Genomic DNA, 18,730 nt, shown 5'->3' with positions numbered 1-18,730 from the left:
AAGGGAATTATGCACGTTTACTGTAGTGTCGCTTATATGTGGTGTATATAACAGAAAAGGGCGTGCTCTAATTTCATATAACAAATAGGGAGCTAATAAATACTTTCGTATACTTTCTTGGTTAAGTTTGTAAGAAAGACTTTTAAACATTACTTTTAGAAGTGAAATTCTTCATCTACCCCTGAAGTACAACATCGCCTGTATTTTGTCCTTGAGATAGGCTGTGAAGACAAAGAAGTAAGGAAAGAATTTGCCAGAATGTTCCTATTTAGGCGACACTTTCAGATTGTAGCCGGCCCTCCCCTTGTGCCCTTTATTCCAAACGGCTGTGTGCAGAGTGAACACTGTGGGTCCGTATTTTAACATCTGGTCTTTCCAGACACTTTAAAGTGAAGATGTGCGTTACAAATAGTAAAATAATGTGGTTTTTCATACTTTTTTTTTCTTGGTTAAATTCAAAACCTAAGGTCCTGTGATGGGGTTTACAAAAGAGGACTGTCTTCTGGAACCGATGTGGTTGGTCCATCCCTGTGTATCACATTTGTGACTCTTTACTGGAACAGTGACAGAAGAACGTATGAAAGGAAAGGTCCGCTGCCAGTCTGTTTGCTTTTAGGAAACACTCCAAATCATACTTCCTTCCATATGTGTGAGGGGTTTTTGGTGGCCTGGGGCTTGTTTTGTTTTTTGTTTGTTTGTTTGTTTCGGTTGTTAAATGATCCTTTATTGAAATACTTTTCCTTTGTAGTTGCATTCGGCTGCACCTCCATTGATGTCGTCAATGATGTCACGAGGGTGGTGGCCATCAACATTGCAGCCCACATACTGGGCAGTCCCCAGGATCTGTGTCAGGCTCCAGAGAGTTCTCTGGCTGAAGGTCAGTGCCACATCTGTCAGGCAGTGTTGAGTCTCATCAAAAGTGGTATTTCCACTGCGCTTAGTGTTTTTCTGCTTCTCTCTCTTGGCGGTTCCTTGAGGGCTCTGATAATCAGGGCAGAGGCAGAAGGTACCAGTTCAGTCTGGACCTGTCATACCGATGAATGGTCAGTTTTACTGTTATCCTCAGACCCTTCCTGACACTCGTTGCCTTGGTGATGTAATCACCAACCTTTTTGGAGACTGACCCAGGAGGCCGATGTGAGGAGCCAGGGCAGAGGTGGCACGACTTTGATCTCCTTGGGGTTGAACTTACGCAGCATGGAGGAGGTGGCTGGTGTTGGATGAACCCAGATTCAGGAAGACTGAAGAGAATTGCTCCTTGGCCTCCTGTGAGCCAGAGGGTCCACATATGTGTGTTTTCTTTAACATGCCTTTGAAGTGGGTGAAATTACATTTCTTGTTTTGAAACACCGAGTGGAATAACATTTTTAAAATACCTTTGTTTAGTTTTATGTAGAATTGGAGACATATTTTATAGGTGGAATTGTTAAACCACCTTTTTTTTTTAAATGTTTATTTATTTATTTTGGAGGGGGGCAGAGAAAGAGAGAGAGAGAGAGAGAGGGAGACAGAATCCAAAGCAGGCTCAGACCTGTCAGTGCAGAGCCCTACACGGGACTCGAACCCCGAACCATGAGATCATGACCTGAGCCAAAGTCAGACACTCAATGGACTGAGCCACCCGGGCGCCCCAAAGCACCTTTGAGAAGTATCCATTCAGTACTTATTCATTGGTTTGTGAGTGAGAGAAAAGGCAGTACAAGGTTAGGGTTCTACAGATGTGTTTATATTTAGATTATAGCTGCAGATCAATGGATGTCAATCAGCATTTTATGTAACTATATAGATACATTGTTAAGCAATTAAATGGAAAACATGCTTTCTTGCTAATACTCTAGTAGTATATAGATCAAATAATGATTAGTCTTAGAAGCATTCAGTTATATATTCTGTGCTTTGTTGCTTAGTGCTGTATTTTACACTGATTATTAAGAGAAAAGGGGCCCTTCTAATTGAAATATTTACAGAGGCCTGATGTTCTTTCCTGCTTCTAAGATGAAACATATTTTCTCCTAGCAAAGACTAAACTGCCTTTCCTTATGATCTGAGTTGGAGGTGTTAAGTCATATTGATAAAACTACCAGTGCTTTCAGACTCTGACACAGGACATTATTCACAATACATGAAAATGTAAGACGCAAAACCATGTGTATGACCCCCAGTCATAGACAAAGTGTGTGTGCCTGGGTACTGGGCTCTGATTTTGTGATTATAAGCGAGTTTGTTCTGTTACCGAATTACTTTTTAGTTCTCTGTGATGGGCACATATTACTTTTAAACTTGAGGAGAAAAACATACATAAAAACATTGAAGGAGATTGGAAGGAAGCACCAAGACGGTTGGAAAAGGGGCAGGAGTAAGTAGGGTGGCCGTGAAGGGATCGTTCATGTTTTGCTTCATGTGTTATATACTACATGAATTTTTCAGTCATCATAGGAATCAGTTCAGTGAAATTCCTGTGGCATCAAAATAAATACAAAGTAACATCTGCTTCCTGGAAATTTCAACAAACAGAAGTTGTCAGCATAAACAAAGAGTACAATCAACAAAACCATCCTTGACTGTGGAGATAAAGCTCCCCGGCTGCAATCAGACTCGTGTGTCATGAAGCTTTTTTTATTTTTTTTTAATTCTTTTAAATGTTTTTTTATTTATTATCAAGAGACAGAGAGACAGAGCATGGGAGCGACAGAGAGAGGGGGAGACACAGAATCGGAAAGCAGGCTCCAGGCTGTGAGCTGTCAGCACAGAGCCCAACATGGGGCTTGAACCCACGAACCGCGAGATCATGACCTGAGCCGAAGTTGGACCTGAGCCTTAACCGACTGAGCCACCCGGGCGCCCCCACCCACGTATGTCACGAAGCTTGTGGGATTTGCGCTGACACCGCAAATGACTCTCTTGGTATCAGTTAGGGATAATTTATTGAACATAGTATAAGAGTGATTTAGAATTGTGGCTAGAAATAAAGTCGTGTGAAATAATACATACGGTCTTTATTGTGCTGCTCATATAGATCACTCAGTGGGCAAATTACTCATGTTCAAGTTAAGGTATAAGGAAGGAACAAAAATGGATGGAACAGAAAGTTTTCCATTTTTAACAACAACTTTTTAAAAGAAAAAGGGTAGCAAATAAGTAAGAATAATAATATGAGGAATCGTTGCCTTGGAGTTTCTGGGTTCTGGTATAAGAAAATATGAATTTCCATAATAGGTTAATGAGAAAAGATTCTTTGGGGTGAATAGTTTGGTTTTGAACATTTTTGAACATTTTATTATTTTTTTAATGTTTATTTATTTTGAAAGAGAGAGACAGCGTGAGCACGTGAGCCGGGGAGGGACAGAGAGGAGAATCCCAAGCAGAATCCCAATCTGCACTGACAGTGTAGACAGAGCCCAGTGCGGTGCTCGATTCCATGAACCATGAGATCATGGCTTGAGCCGAAATCAAGAGTTGGACGCTTAACCAACTGAGCCACTCAGGCACCCCTGGTTTTGAACATTTTAACTTGGAGATAACATCTCGGTAAAGATGTGAAATAATGGGATATTTTAATGTGGAGCTTAGAAGAGATATCTAGATAGGAAATACAAATTTTGTGCATCAGATCTATAGACAGGAAACGATTACAGTAATGGTAAGTGTATAGATAAGTTTGTAAAATTATATTTTATTATCTTCTCTAAAAGATGTATTTGTTTAGGAGCGCCCGGGGGGCTCAGTCGGGTAAGCATCCAATTCTTGGTTTTGGCTCGGGTCATGATCTCGCAGTTCATGAGTTCGAGCCCTGCTTGGGGCTCTGTGCTGATGGTGTGAGCCTGCTTGGGATTCTCTCCTTCTCTCTCTGCCCCTGCCTCACTTGCATTCTCTCTCTCTTTCAAAATAAGCTAAACTTAAAAATTTCTAAGAGGTGCTTGTTTAAAACAAGTATAGTGTTATATTGTGAGATTTGTAACATAGTAAAAGCACAAAAGATGGGTTGGTGAATGGAACTATACAATTGTAGTGAAAATAGTACAATATTAACTCTAAATAGACTGATAAGTTAAAGAGGTATTTCATAATTCCTGGAGAAACCGCTAAAAAATACTGCAGAGAGGTATAGTCAAAAAGTGAACAAAGGAGTCAAAATGGAATAAGAAATGTTAGCCCAAAAGAAGTCAAGAGGGGAACTGAGACACACACACAAAAAAAACAAATGAGACTAATTGAAAACAAATAGCAGGGCGCCTGGGTGGCGCAGTCGGTTAAGCGTCCGGCTTCAGCCAGGTCACGATCTCGCGGTCCATGAGTTCGAGCCCCGCGTCAGGCTCTGGGCTGATGGCTGAGAGCCTGGAGCCTGCTTCCGATTCTGTGTCTCCCTCTCTCTCTGCCCCTCCGCCGTTCATGCTCTGTCTCTCTCTGTCCCAAAAATAAATAAATGTTGAAAAAAAAAAATTAAAAAAAAAAAAAAAAGAAAAGAAAACAAATAGCAAAATGGCAGACTTTACTCATAACTTAAATGTAAGTTAAATGTATGCTTAAATGTATACTTAAATGTAAGTATACACTAAATACTACAAAGACAGTAATTGTCATATTGGATTAAAAAAAAAAAACACAAGACCCTATTCTATGACTATATGCTCTCTCTAAGAAATGTATTTTAAACACAAAGATAATTTGAAAGTAAAAGGATGAAAAAATATACATCATGCAAACATTAGTCATCAGATAAAATATACTTTCATAGTGATAAAAGATCAAGGCTTTAGGGGTGCCTGGGTGGCTTGGTCGGTTAAGCATCCAACTGTGGCTCAGGTCATGATCTCGCAGTTCGTGGGTTCAAGCCCCATGTCGGGCTCTGTACTGGCAGCTCAGAGCCTGGAGCCTGCTTTGGATTCTGTGTCTTCCTCTCTCTCTGCCTCTACCCTGCTCACACTCTCTGTCTCTCTCTCTCTCAAAAATAAACATTAAAAATTAAAAAAAAAAAAAGATCAAGACTTTAGGAAGGCATAATGCTTGCAAATTTTTATGTGCCTAATTACAAAGCTTCAAATACATGAAAACAACTAAAGAGAGAAACAGACAAACCTGGAGTCATAGGATATTCTAAACCCCTTTCTTTATAATTGATAAAATGGCTATACCAAAAGTCAGGATATAAAGTAAGAATATAAAGAGACTTGAATGCCACTATTACCCACCTTGACGTAACTGACATTTCAGAACACCTCACCCATTAACCTTAGAATGCACTCATGGGATGCTCACTAAGACCACATGGTGAGCCATAAAAAAAATTTCAATAAATTTTAAAAGGCTGAAATCGTTTTCAATGTCTTATTACCGTGACAGGATAACATTAAATTAATAGCAATAAGACATCTAGAAGAGCTTACATTATTGGAAATTAAAAGACACACTGATTAAGTGAAGGATCTGTGATGTTACCTTTCTTACGTATTTGTATAGATACTAGCAGAAACACCAGTCACCTTGGTCAGAGGTCAGCCTAATTCACATTAAGAACAGCCGGAATGACATTGCAGTATTATTAGTCCCCGCATGCCTAACACTGTGCCGACGATGAACTCAGACTGTGTGTACCTACATATGTGGCGGGGCGATTATACTGTCAGAGAGGAATCCTGAAAATATGAATTTCTGCACTTAGAGAATTTCTGTCCAATGAGAGGAGGAAGGATCCTGGGTCCTTACCCTTTGAAATGTAACTCTATTTCCCTGGAGGGGAGACTAAAAGGAAAATAATGTTCAAAATCACTCCTGAGGTCTGGGTTATTCATTCAGTCACCCTTGCCATTAGCCTAGGTCTCTACTCTGGAACGTAACCATTTGGCTCCTAAAGAGATTATTCTCTTATCTTTTGGATGGTAACCATTAGTTCTACCTTTCAGGGGCAAATGGCTGCAAAGTGATATGTGAAAAATCTATTATTTCTAGGGGAGTTAAAAGTAAGCACCTTAAAATCAATTTTACAGCTCAGGAGGTTAAGACTTCGTAGGAACACTGAAAAATTCAGGAAGGATTTGTCCTTTTGTAGCATATAAATCTATCAATGGGTCAGGGCACCTGGGTGGCTCAGTCAGTCAAGCATCCAGCTCTTGATTTTGGCTCAGGTCGTGATCTCATGGTTCATGGGATCAAGCCCCACATTGGGCTCTGTGCCGATAGTGCAGAGACAGAGGGATTTTCTCTCCCTCTCTCTCTCTGACCCTCCCCTACTCGTGCTCTCTCGCTTGCTCACTCTCTCAAAATTAAACATTTTTTAAAAAAATCTATCAACGGGTCAAAAAAATCAGAAAGGAAATTAGTAAATACTTGGAACTGAATGATAATGAAAATACAAAATTTCACAACCTGTCTTGTGCAGCTAATGAAGTGCATACGGGGAAAATTAAATATTTAAATGCTTGTATTTTCAAGAACCTTCAAAATCGATCTAAATTAAAAGGCCAGAAGAAGAAAAGCAAATGAAGCTCAAACGAAAAGAAGGTAAAAATAAGACCAGAGAATAATGATGTAGAATATGAAAAATAGCACAAAAACTAATAGAACCAAAAGTTCTCTGGAAGCATTACTAAAGTTATTAGCAAAGTCTCGATCAATACATAAATTACTAGTATCAGTAATGAAGAAGTTACTACAGATCCTACTGACATCAAGAGAATAGAAAGGGAATATTACAAACGTTATGCCAATGAATTTGATAACTTAGATAAAACATCCCTAAAGAAACACAACTTACCAAAACTGATAAGATGAAAGGAAATCTGAGTGGCAAAGACAGTGAGTTTGTAATCCAAAATTTCTCCAGGACTTCCAGCTCTAGAACAAGATTGAATAATTCCCCCTATGACTCCCACTAAGTACAACAAAAATTTCTGGATATTACATAAAAAACATAAGGGTCAAAAAAGTGGAGAGAAAGACCATTTAGGAACCTCAGGACCCAAGAAACATTTCTTTTTTGCCACATATATCTAATATTGGGTGTTGGAGAAGCTGGCAGTGTGGAACACCAATGGGAGCAGCCTGTTCTGCAGCCAAAAGACCGAGAAAGGAACACCTATCAAGACAAAACATTTAGACAATAACTACTTTACTGAGTCAAACAGCACACTTACATACACACAACCACCAAAATGCAGCCCTAGCCTTACCCTACCAGCAAAGCCCAGTGAGGAGCCTAGATTTCTACTCTCATTCAGCTGTAATGAGGTCCCCTCCCACCCCATCCTGCTGGGGTCGTATCAGAGAAAACCAGGAGGGAAACTGGAACTTTCACCACCATCTAATAATAATGAAACCTCACCCCTCCCACAGTGACATTAGAGACTACATGGGGTGGGGTGGGGGGTAATAATGAGGCTTCAACGACCAGAGAGGTGTGGTTGGTGAAAGCCTAGTGAGGATCCCAAAATACCACCTCTGCCTGACAATAAGGAGGTACCCCTTGTCCCCAGTGGAGTGTCAAAGGGAAAACCTGGACTTTCACACCCATTTGGCAGAAATGAGACGTTACCTATTTCCTTGCGGGCAGGGTGGGTAGTGTCAGAGGAGACCTGCTAAAACAGAAGATCTAAGAAGACCCGAGGTCACTCGTACCTAAGATGTCCAAGATACAATAAAAAATCAATCATACCAAGAACCAGAAAACCTCAACTTCAGAGGTAATACAATAGACACTGGCACAGATGTTAGAATTATCTGACAAGAATTTTAAGACAGCCATCATAAAAGTGTTCCAGTGAGCAATTATAAACATGCTTGAAGCAAAATGAAAAATAGTCTCAGCAAAGAAATAGAAGCTATGAAGAAGAAAAATGGAAGTTCTAGAACTGAAAAATACAATAACCAAAATAGAAAATACAATGGATGGGCTCAACAGTAGGTAGAATGGAGGGAACAGAAGAAAGAGTGAAGTTGAAAATAGAATAATGAAATTACCCAATCCGAACAACAGAAAGGAACTCCCCTCGAGGAGGAGAGAACAGAGCCTCAAGGACCTGTGGGCCTAGAACAAAAAAAAAATTCCAACATTCCAACATTGGACAAAATACAGAAACCTACAGATTTAAGAAGTTGAGTGACTCTCAAACAATACAAAGATACCCAAGCCAACACCCATCGTAATCACTTCTGAAAACTAAAAGACAAGGGAAACGATTCTTGGAAGCAGTGAGAGAGATGACACCTTACCTGTAGGGAAAAACAAGAAGAATGGCAGTGGATTTGGATTTCTCATCTGAAAATATGAGGCAAGAAGGAAGCGACACGTTTTTCAAGTGCTGAAAGAAAGGAATTATCAATGCGGAGTCCCATATCTGATGATAATGTTATTCCAGAATAAATGTAAATCAAGACTTTCTCAAATGAAAACTAAGTGAATTTGTGGTTACAGATGGTAGTTACACTTTGGGTGCAATGGTGCATGGCGTAAGATAGAGCCTAGACATTGAATCACCGTGTTGTACACCTGAAACTAACGTAACACTGTGTCAACTATGTTTTAATTTTAAAAAAGTAAATGAATTCATTGCCAGCAGACCTATCCCTAGATAATGTCTAAACAACAAAAACAAAAAATGATAAGGATTCTTGCAACATCAGAAAGAAAAGAGAGAGAAAGAGAAGAAAGAAAAGAAAGAGAAGAAAGAGAAGAGAAAGAAAAAGAAAGCAAAGAAAAGAAAAGAAAGAGAAAAATAAAAGAAGGAAGCAGCAATGACCTGGATCTGTTTCTTCAGAGTTTGGATCCATTTTCCATGTGGCTGATCCATTTTCCATATGACTACAGCAGCCATAGCTACTGACCTTTGAAGGTTCATATTCACTAGGAATATGAAGTATCTGTATCCCAGCATTCCAAGGAAAAGCATCATTGTGCCCCACGGACCCTTGGTGGATCACATAACCGTTCCTGCACCAGTCGCAACCATAGGTATGTGATGTGCTCAGTGGCTGAGTTTGAGATGAATCAAGAGCTCCAGCTGGGGCAAAAGGCTGAAAAAGGAGGGATAATTCCCTGGAGGAAAATCAGAGAATTATTAGCAGAAAAAAAGGGAATGCTGGAAAGCAGTGAATAGATGTTTCACTATAATGAATGAGTCATGGTGAATAATAAAATGGAAAAAACAAAACAAAGCAAAACTTCGCCACAAAGAAAACACCAAACTCAGATTGTTTCATTGGTGAGTTCTATCAAATATCTAAGGAAGTAATAATACCAGTCTTACAGAAGTCTTTCAGAAGATAAAGGAGGAAAGTTTCCAACTTATTTTAGGTACAGCATAACCCTAATGTCAAAACTAACAAAGGCATTACAAAAAATTAAGTTCCAACATAAACATAGGCAAAATAATCCTTAGCCAAACAAAGCAAATCCAGCAATAAATTAAAATAATATATCATGACCAAGCAGGTTTTATCTCAGAAATACAAGATTGGTTAAACATCTTAAAATCAACTAACATAGGGGCACCTGGGTGGCTCAGTCAGTGAAGTGGCTGGCTTTTGATTTCAGGTCACGATCTCACAGTTGGTGACGTCCAGCCCCACATCAGGCTCCGCACTGACAGCGTGCAGCCTGCTTGGGATCCTCTCTCTCCCTCTCTCTCTCTGCCCCTCCCCAACTCGTGCTCTCTCTCTCTCTCTCAAACTTTTTTTAAAAAGAATAAAAAGTCAACTAATACAATCTAACGTATTACCTGAATACAGAAAAACCAAATGATCATATCAGTGGATGCAGGAAAAGCATTTTACAAACTTCAGTATTATTAATGGTAAAATGCTCAGGAAACCAGGAATATAAGGAACAAGGAAATATGCCCACTCTTATCACTCCTATTTACGGTAATACTGGAGGTTCCTATCCCCTTCTGGAGGTCCTATCCTATTTGGTAAGGCAAGAAGAAAAATGAAAAACAACAGAAAATAAGTAAACCTATCCCTATTTGTGGATGACAATTCCTTAGAATATTCCAAGGAATCAGTAACAATGAAAAAAATTGCTATGATAAGATTAGCAAGGGCTCAGGATACAAGGTCAATAGAAACCATGAATTGTATTCCTATACACTAGTATCAAAGGCACAAAATAGTTAAAGGAAAACAAAAGTTTTCTACACTGAAAACTGCAAAACATTGCTGAGACAAGATTAAATAAGTGAAGAGTTAACACATTGGGGGAGTGGAAGACTCAATATTTTCAACATGTCAGTTCTCCCCTAGATGTACTTACAGATTCAATACAACGCCAAGTGGGATCGCAGCAGGCTTTTCGTATTTTTAGGAAACTGAATAGCTGATTGTAAAATGTCTGTGGAAACATAAAGGACCTAGAGGAACCACAACAACTTTGAAAAAGAAGACCAAAGCTGCAGAAGTTACATTTCAAAATTTACCCTGAAGTAAAAATAATGGAGACAGTGTGACGTAGGCACAGCTACAAAACAAATGGACGGAACAGAACGGAGTCCAGAAATACACCCGCGCTCATATAGTCGATTTATTTTCAACAGAGATGCAGTACGAATTTAAGGCAGGGGGGTATTTTTGAACAGACAATACTGACCCAACAGAGGGAACAAAACAAAAGTGAACTTTGATTCCCACCGGATACCACACACCAAGCAACAGGAGAGAGAGAGCACGGAGTTAAATATTCAAGGAAAAACTAAAGCTTTTAGAGGGAAAAATAAAATCGTCATTATTTGGCCACAGGTAAAGATTTCTTAGAATACAAGAGGTGCCTGGCTGGCTCAGTCAGTAGAACATGTGATTCTTGATCTAGGGGTCATGAGTTCAAGCCCCAGAAGAAACAACCAAAGCAATTACAACAACAACAAAAAATTGATAAATTAGACTTTGTTGAAATTGACAAATTCTTTTTTTTAAATATACTTTATTGTCAAATTGGTTTCCATACAACACCCAGCGCTCATCCCAACAGGCGCCCTCCTCAATGCCCATCACCCACTTTCCCCTAATCCTCCATCCACCCTTAGTTTGTTCTCTATATTTAAGCGTCTCTTATGTTTTGCCTCCCTCCCTCTCTGTGACTTTTATTTTCAATTTTTTTAATGTTTATTTTTGAGACAGAAAGACACCAAGCATGAGCAGGGGAGGGGTAGAGAGAGAGGGAGACACAGAATCTGAAGCAGGCTCCAGGCTCTAAGCTGTCAGCACAGAGCTGGATGCGGGACTCGAACCCACGAAACGCGAGATCAGGACCTCAGCTGAAGCCGGACGCTTAACTGACTGAGCCCCCCAGGTGCTCCCTGTTTGTAACTTTTTTTTCCCCTTCCCCTCACCCATGGTCTTCTGTTAAGTTTCTCAAGATCTACATATGAGTGAAAACACATGGTATCTTTCTCTGACTTATTTCACTTAGCATAATACCCTCCAGTTCCATCCACGTTGCTGCAAGTGATATGATTTCATTCTTTCTCATTGCCAAGTAGTATTCCATTGTATGTATAAACCACATCTTAAAAACAATAAAAATAATAAAAATAATTTAAAAAATAACAAACCACATCTTCTTTATCCATTCATCAGTTGATGGACATTTAAGCTCTTTCCATAATTTGGTTATTGTTGAAAGTGCTGCTATAAACATTGGGGTACAAGTGCCCCTATGCATCAGCACTCCTATATCCCTTGGGTGAATTCCTAGCAGTGCTATTGCTGGGTCATAGGGTAGTTGTATTTTCAATTTTTTGAAGAACCTCCACATTGTTTTCCAGAGCGGCTGCACCACTTTGCATTCCCACCAACAGTGCAAGAGGGTTCCCGTTTCTCCACATCTTCGCCAGCATCTGTAGTCTCCGGATTCGTTCATTTTAGCCACTCTGACTGGTGTGAGGTGGTATCTCAGTGTGGCTTTGATTTGTATTTCCCTGATGAGGAGTGATGTTGAGCATCATTTCACGTGTCAGTTGGCCATCTGGATGTCTTCTTTGGAAAAGTGTCTATTGATGTCTTCACTGGTTATTTGTTTTTCGGGTGTGGAGTTTGGTGAGTTCTTTATAGATTTTGGATACTAGCCCTTTATCCGATATGTCATTTGTAAATATCTTTTCCCATTCCGTCAGTTGCCTTTTAGTTTTGTTGATTATTTCCTTTGCAGTGCAGAAGCTTTTTATCCTGATGAAGTCCCAATAGTTCATTTTTGTTTTTAATTCCCTTGCCTTTGGAGATGTGAAAATTGGCAAATTCTAACCAAAAACTGTTAAGAAAATGAATTTGACAAGGCTCGGACTGTAAAGAAATAGTCACAAAACAATTTCTGACAAAGGACTTGTATCCAGACACAACTACAATTCATTAATAAAAATGGAAACATGCAAAAGACTTGAATAGTTACTTCAGAAAAGAAGCTGCACAGCCAAGATGTATGTTAAAATATGCTGAACTTTTGTTAGTCATCAGAGAAATACAAATTAACAATACTCTCATACATTGCTGGTAGGAACGTAAACTGCTTTTAAATCACTTTGGGAAATATTCGACAACTTTTAAAACAAGTTTGTTAAGGAATAATTAGCATAGAATAAAATGCACATACATAAAATGTGCATTTTGATAAGATTTTACATCTATACAGCTATGAAAATCATCACCACAATCAAGATAACAAAATAATCCACCACCCCAAAAGTTCCTGATGCCAGTTTGCAATCTCTTCCTCCTGCCCCTCCCTGCCTACCCATCTCTAAACCCAGGCAGCCACTGGTCCATCACTATGGCTTAGCTTGCATTTCCTAGAATTTCATACAAATGGAATGTATTTTATGGGGTCATGGGGCTTTTCTCAATCAGCATAATTATTTTGAGATTCACTCAGGTCTGATTGTGTTTATCAGATCATTCATTTGTGTACATTTGTACAAGGATGTACAACAAATGTTTATCCATTCATCAGATGAAAGGGACTTGTTTCTACTTTTTTATTAAAGGTTGATATGAACATTTAGGTCTTTCTATGGACACATGCTTTCATCAATCTTAAGTAAGTACCCAGCAGTAGAGTGGCTGAGTCATATGATAATTGTTATGTTTAACTTTTAAAGGAATTTCCAAGCTGTTTCCAAAGTGGTTGCACCATTTTATATTCTTATCAGTATATGTGTTCTAGGTACTCTGTATCCTTGATGACACTTGGTATTGTCAGTCTTTTAAATTTTATACATTCTAATGGATATATAGTGGTATCTCATGGTGGTTTTAATTTGCATTTCCCAAATGACTAATAATACTGAGCATTTACTCATGGGTTTTTTTGCAGTCCATTTGTTTTCTTTGATGAAGCATCTGTCCAAATATTTTGTCCATTCAAAAAAATTATTTTCCTGTTACTGAATTTTAAGAATGATTTATATATTCTGGATATGAGTCCTTTATCAGGTATTCTTCTTCCAGTCTTTGGCTTTTTTTTTTTTTTTCATTCTTTTAGCAGAATGTCTTTCAAAGAACAGAATTTCTTCATTTTGATGAATTCTGATTCATCAGATTGGGGTTTTATAAAGCATGACTTCATACATTTTTAAGAAATCTTTGCCTAACCCAAGGTCACAAAGAGTTTCTCCCTATGTTTCCTATGGGAGGTTTTATACAAGTTTTAGGTTTTAGATTTAATCCATGATCCGTTTTGAGGTAATTTTTTTTTTAATTAAAAAAAAATTTTTTTTAGTGTTTGTTTTTGGGAGACAGAGACAGCATGAGCAGGGGAGGGGCAGAGAGAGAGAGAGAGAGAGATTGAGAGAGAGAGAGAGAGACCCAGAATATGAAGCAGGCTCCAGGCTCTGAGCTGTCAGCACAGAGCCCGACGCGGGGCTCGAACTCACAAATGGTGAGATCACGACCTGAGCCGAAGTCAGATGCTTAACCGACGGAGCCAGCCAGGTGCCCCTGAAGTAATTTTTGTATATAGCATTAGACACAGACTGAGGTCATCTTTTGCATATGAATACTCATTTGTTCCAGCACCAGGTTTGAGAAAAGATTATCCTTTCTTCACTGCATTTCCTGTGTGTATCTGTTAAAAATTAATAAATTACATACGTGTGGCCTATTTATGAACTTTCCATTTTATTTGTCTGTCTTTATGTCAACACCACACTCTCTTAATTACTGAAGCTCTACATTAAGTCTTGAAATCAGGTAGTATTAAATCCTCCAACTTTCTGTATTTCAAAATTGTTTTTGCTATTCTAGGTCCTCTGAATTTTCATGAATTTTAGAATTAGCTAGTCAATTTCTACAAAATAAGAAAAAAACCTATTGGGACATAAAATGGGATTACATTGAAACTATAGATTACTTTTGGTAAAATTGCCATAGTTACCTTATGACCTCTGACTAATGTGCACAGAATATCTCCATTTCTTTAGGATTTCTTTGACTTTCCTCAAACACTTTATAGTTTTCACTGTACTGGTATTGTACAATTTTTTCAGACTTTTTCTAATTATTATTTTTAAGAAAATGTTTATTTTCGAGAGAGATAGAGTGCAAGCAGTGGAGGGGCAGAGAGAGAGGGAGACACAGAACCCGAAGCAGGCTCTAGGCTCTGGGCTGTCAGCAAAGAGCCCAACGCGGGGCTCAAACCCACAGACGGTGAGATCATGACCTGAGCCAAAGTCGGACACTTAACTGACTGAGCCACCCAGGTGCCCCAACATTAAAACAAATTTTAATTACCCTAATTAAATTATAAAGTACCCTCCATATAGGGATCCAAGGTATTAGGAGTAATACAAATGTTCGCAGACTTGTTAATTCTTTTAACCACTTTCCACCTCCGCCATCCAAATTCAGTGCTTAGCTGGATTATTTTAATAGCTACCAGGTTTTTCTATTCCTAGTCATTTCTTCCACTAACCCATTGTCCACAATGCTCCCCATTATTTAATGAATTAAGCATTTTTGATGGCTCCCCACTACTTACAGGATAAAAGCCAAACTTCTTAAAGTGTCATACAGGAACTTTCATATTCTGGTCCTGCTTACATCCTTAGCCTGTCGGTGACTTCTCCTCCCCCACTCACAAGTAGCCTACATTGCAACCACTGGCAAGTCTATGACTAATCATTAGACTGTTACTTTTGCCTCTACTTCCTGCCACACGCTTGCCAGGCAAATTAAGAATCCGTTTGAAGATCGTCTCAAGTTTTTCCTGACTGTTCAGGGAAGGTTGATAAATGGCCCTTTCACTGGACTCTTATTACACCTTGTGTCCATGAAGTCAGTCATCACGCCGTATTACTTATGCGGTGCGTTTCATCCGGTGAGACAGTGAGCTCCTTGAGGTTAATATTCACAAGGTGAACAACCGGATGACACAGAGCCCTAGGAGCTCTAAGCCAGCTACTGTTCAGAAGGCACAGGCTGGCACAGATCTACTCAATTAGGCATGGAACTATAACCAGCTGAGGGCAATGAGCTCTGTTGTTAAGAAAAGATGAACCCTAGGATGGCTATGGTGTTAACAGTTGTAGACTCGCGGGGAAAAAAATCAGATGTTTCAACAGCATTGCTTTGGCCAAGAAGTGATTAAAACACAGCTGTGACCTTGTATTTACAGCAGTTAGTGTACTGTATTAAAATGCATATGATCTTTAGATAAACCTCGTCCTGAATTCTAGTTTTACCGTGTTAGCCGTGTGAACGTGACAGTGTTGCTGACATTTGAGCTTCAGTTTCTAACCTGTACAGTGGAGACGACTACTTCACGAGACTGTTTTACAACTGCAATGATTACACATAAAAATCTCTCCTCTCATGAACTGCCTTCTATTTCTTCAGACCCAAGATTCTAGCATCTTTTTCCTTCTCTGAGATTCACCTTAACCATTCCTTTTTCAAACTCCAAAGTTTCTGAGTTACACAAGAGATCGAAGCAACAGAAGTAGGTTTTTTTTTTTTTTTGAGAGACAGAGTGTCTGCGAGAGGGAGAGGGGCAGAAAGAGAGGGGGAGAGAGAATCCCAAGCAGGCTCTGTGCTGTTCAGCACGAAGTCTGATGTGGGGCTCAATCAAGGGAACCGTTAGATCACGACCTGAGCTGAAATCAAGAGCCAGACGCTTAACTGCCCAGGCGCTTAGTTAACGATTTTATGTGAAATAGTTAACAGTTCTAAGGTTCCCCTGAGCCCCCTTCCTTCACCTTTCTCCTAAACAGCATCGGCTGTCACCATTTCCAGGAATGAAAAGAAATGGTCACAGATACTAACTTACTCATAGGAACCAGAGACATTTTTGTGAGCTATAAAAAGCATTCAATAAGTATACACCACAGAATATGACCTATCAATAACAGAGTTCAGCTTGGTTAAATATTCAACTATCACGTGGCAGGCATTTTTTAGGTGCAATGAATCAAAAAAGTAATAATAATGTCTGCACCACAGCCTACACATCCCAACGGCAGATAATTAAAGGTGAACCATGAATCATTCATTAATGAACAAAACCATCAACGCTGGCAAATGAGATTCACACTCATACATTGGTCTTGCTGTTTTACAATTTTTCTGGAAAGCCATTGGCAATATGCATCATAACCTTTAAATGTTTGTTTTTAACTCAAGATTCTATTTACCCCTATAGATTCAGTATATGTTCAAAAAGCATATAAAGACTACAAGAAAAATATATATAAAAGATGATTATTTCATCTCTGAGTAATGGGACTGAATTCTTTTTCTTCCGTATTTTGAAAATGTTGTCAAATATAAAGACAGCAGTTGAGATATCTAGATTATACAGAAACTGAAACCCAAGTCACATTCATTACTGGGAACGGATTTTGGACGAGTTTTCTTCACATGTAAAATATACAGGGTATACAACAGTCAAGCCCTTTATAGCATACGATTCGTAATATCGTATATCATATGATTTGGTAATACATGTAAAGGGTATTATACAGTAGAATACAGTATTATATACTGAAAAAGGGAATTCGAAAAGACAAACATCTTCAACTGGTGGCCTGTAATGTCAATTATATCCCAGAAATAGGTTGTTAAAATACAACACACCTAGCAGTTCTGATGAATACCTTTTACTTTATCTAAACGTCTACTTTTTTTTTTTTTTTAATTTTTTTTTTCAACGTTTATTTATTTTTGGGACAGAGAGAGACAGAGCATGAACGGGGGAGGGGCAGAGAGAGAGGAAGACACAGAATCGGAAACAGGCTCCAGGCTCTGAGCCATCAGCCCAGAGCCTGACGCGGGGCTCGAACTCACGGAGCGCGAGATCGTGACCTGGCTGAAGTCGGACGCTTAACCGACTGCGCCACCCAGGCGCCCCTCTAAACGTCTACTTTCAGGGGCGCCTGAGTGGCTCCACCGGTTAAGCGACTGACTTTGACTCAGGTCATGATCTCGTGAGTTCAAGCCCCCTGTCGGGCTCTATGCCGACAGCTCAGAACCTGGCACCTGCTTCGGATTCTGTCTCCCCTTCTCTCTGCCCCTTCCCTGCTCACACTCAGTCTCTCAAAAATAAATAAACATTAAAAAAAAAAAATTTACATGTCTACTTTCAGCAACATCCCAGAAGAAAACGCTGTTTTTAGGAGTATGTTCAACTGAACTTTTTCAGAGTTTCATTTTCATTTATTTCACTTTTTCATTTATGTTTAGGCGATGTTTCCACAGAAGGTAAGCAAACCAATTTATATTTTATAAAGCCCCCATCAACTATCTTCATACTGAGGCACAGATTCCAAACCATAGCTCAGTTTTGTTTTTTTTTTTTTTTTTTGAAGCTTCCATCCAAAATACATTTCATATCCTCTGTGACCCAGGAAATCTCCTGTATCTTCCTATGAGGATAAAGAAAAAGGAAACAATGCGACAGAGATCAGACTCTCAAGTATTAAAGAATTTGGAGCCCCAGATATTCTACATGCAGACCACTACGTTCCTCTTTGCTGTCCATTAAGACTCCGGTCCAAAGGTTCATTTTCTCTCTAGAGGTTAGCTTTTCAGTTCCAGAATCGGGTCACAGAGATGGCAGCCCCGCGATCCGTCCAGCTGAAAGGCGGTGGCGCTGGGTTAGGACCACTTCTTGGTGACATTGAGATGGTCGAGCTGGTCTACCACAAATCTGTGGGGGGGGAACTTGGACACGCTGGCCGCCTTGATGGCCTCGAAGGCCGCCGCCCGGCGCCCCGCGGCGTGGCCGTACTCCTGCTCCGCGGTGAGGTAGGGCATGCTCAGCCAGTAATGGTTCTCCGCCTCTATCTCCAGGCGACGGATCATGTTCTGCTTCGCGTGGAAAGACACGGCGCGCGGCCGCCGGTGCTTCCCGATCCACTGGCTGCCAGGAATGCGATTGCGGAGGAGGAGGGCGGTCACGAACATGGTACCTGCGGGGATACGGGGAAAGTCGCACCAGGAACTGGCTACGCCCTCGGCCGCAGGTGACAGCAGCGCACGCGCGCGACCCCGGCTCTCCTGCCGCTCTGGCCACCCCCGAGGACGCACAGCGTGCCCCCAAAGAAGCAGGGAGCCCAACTAGACTCCCCAGGGAAAGAAAGGGACTCCTGAAGCAACGAAATACGGTCATCAACTCACCGGCCGCGTCGTTCGCAAACTCCCCCGCGCGCCAGCGGACGCGACCCCGGAAGCGCGTCCGCCTCCCGGAACCTCCTTGCCGCTTCGCGCGAGACTTCAGCTCTCGCGAGAGAGGGCTCGTGCGACCCCCGCGGAGGCGGGA

At 40.2% G+C, this 18,730-nt stretch overlaps 1 protein-coding gene and 1 pseudogene across 1 annotated transcript; both read right to left on the bottom strand.

The window, feature by feature from the left end:
- Nucleotides 1-723: 723 nt before the first annotated feature.
- LOC121012637 (60S ribosomal protein L12-like) lies at nt 724-12,716 on the bottom strand (annotated as a pseudogene).
- Nucleotides 12,717-17,600: 4,884 nt separating this feature from the next.
- MRPL57 (mitochondrial ribosomal protein L57) lies at nt 17,601-18,716 on the bottom strand. Its single transcript, XM_040448009.1, has 2 exons — nt 18,589-18,716; nt 17,601-18,380 (listed from the first exon to the last, which is right to left on the bottom strand). Exon 2 carries the CDS (start codon nt 18,373-18,375, stop codon nt 18,067-18,069), a length of 309 nt encoding a protein of 102 aa, XP_040303943.1. The 5' UTR covers nt 18,376-18,380; nt 18,589-18,716; the 3' UTR covers nt 17,601-18,066.
- Nucleotides 18,717-18,730: the final 14 nt, after the last annotated feature.

This window comes from Herpailurus yagouaroundi, unplaced genomic scaffold, assembly GCF_014898765.1.
Source record: "Herpailurus yagouaroundi ecotype Mexico unplaced genomic scaffold, PumYag 197, whole genome shotgun sequence".
Lineage (NCBI taxonomy): Eukaryota > Metazoa > Chordata > Mammalia > Carnivora > Felidae > Herpailurus > Herpailurus yagouaroundi.
The sequence above is the reverse complement of the archived record's forward strand: the minus strand, read 5'-3'. Positions and strand labels throughout refer to the sequence as shown.

Excerpts from the sequence above, each read along its gene's own strand:
- MRPL57 (XM_040448009.1), bottom strand. The coding sequence starts at position 18,375 with ATGTTCGTGACCGCCCTCCTCCTCCGCAATCGCATTCCTGGCAGCCAG.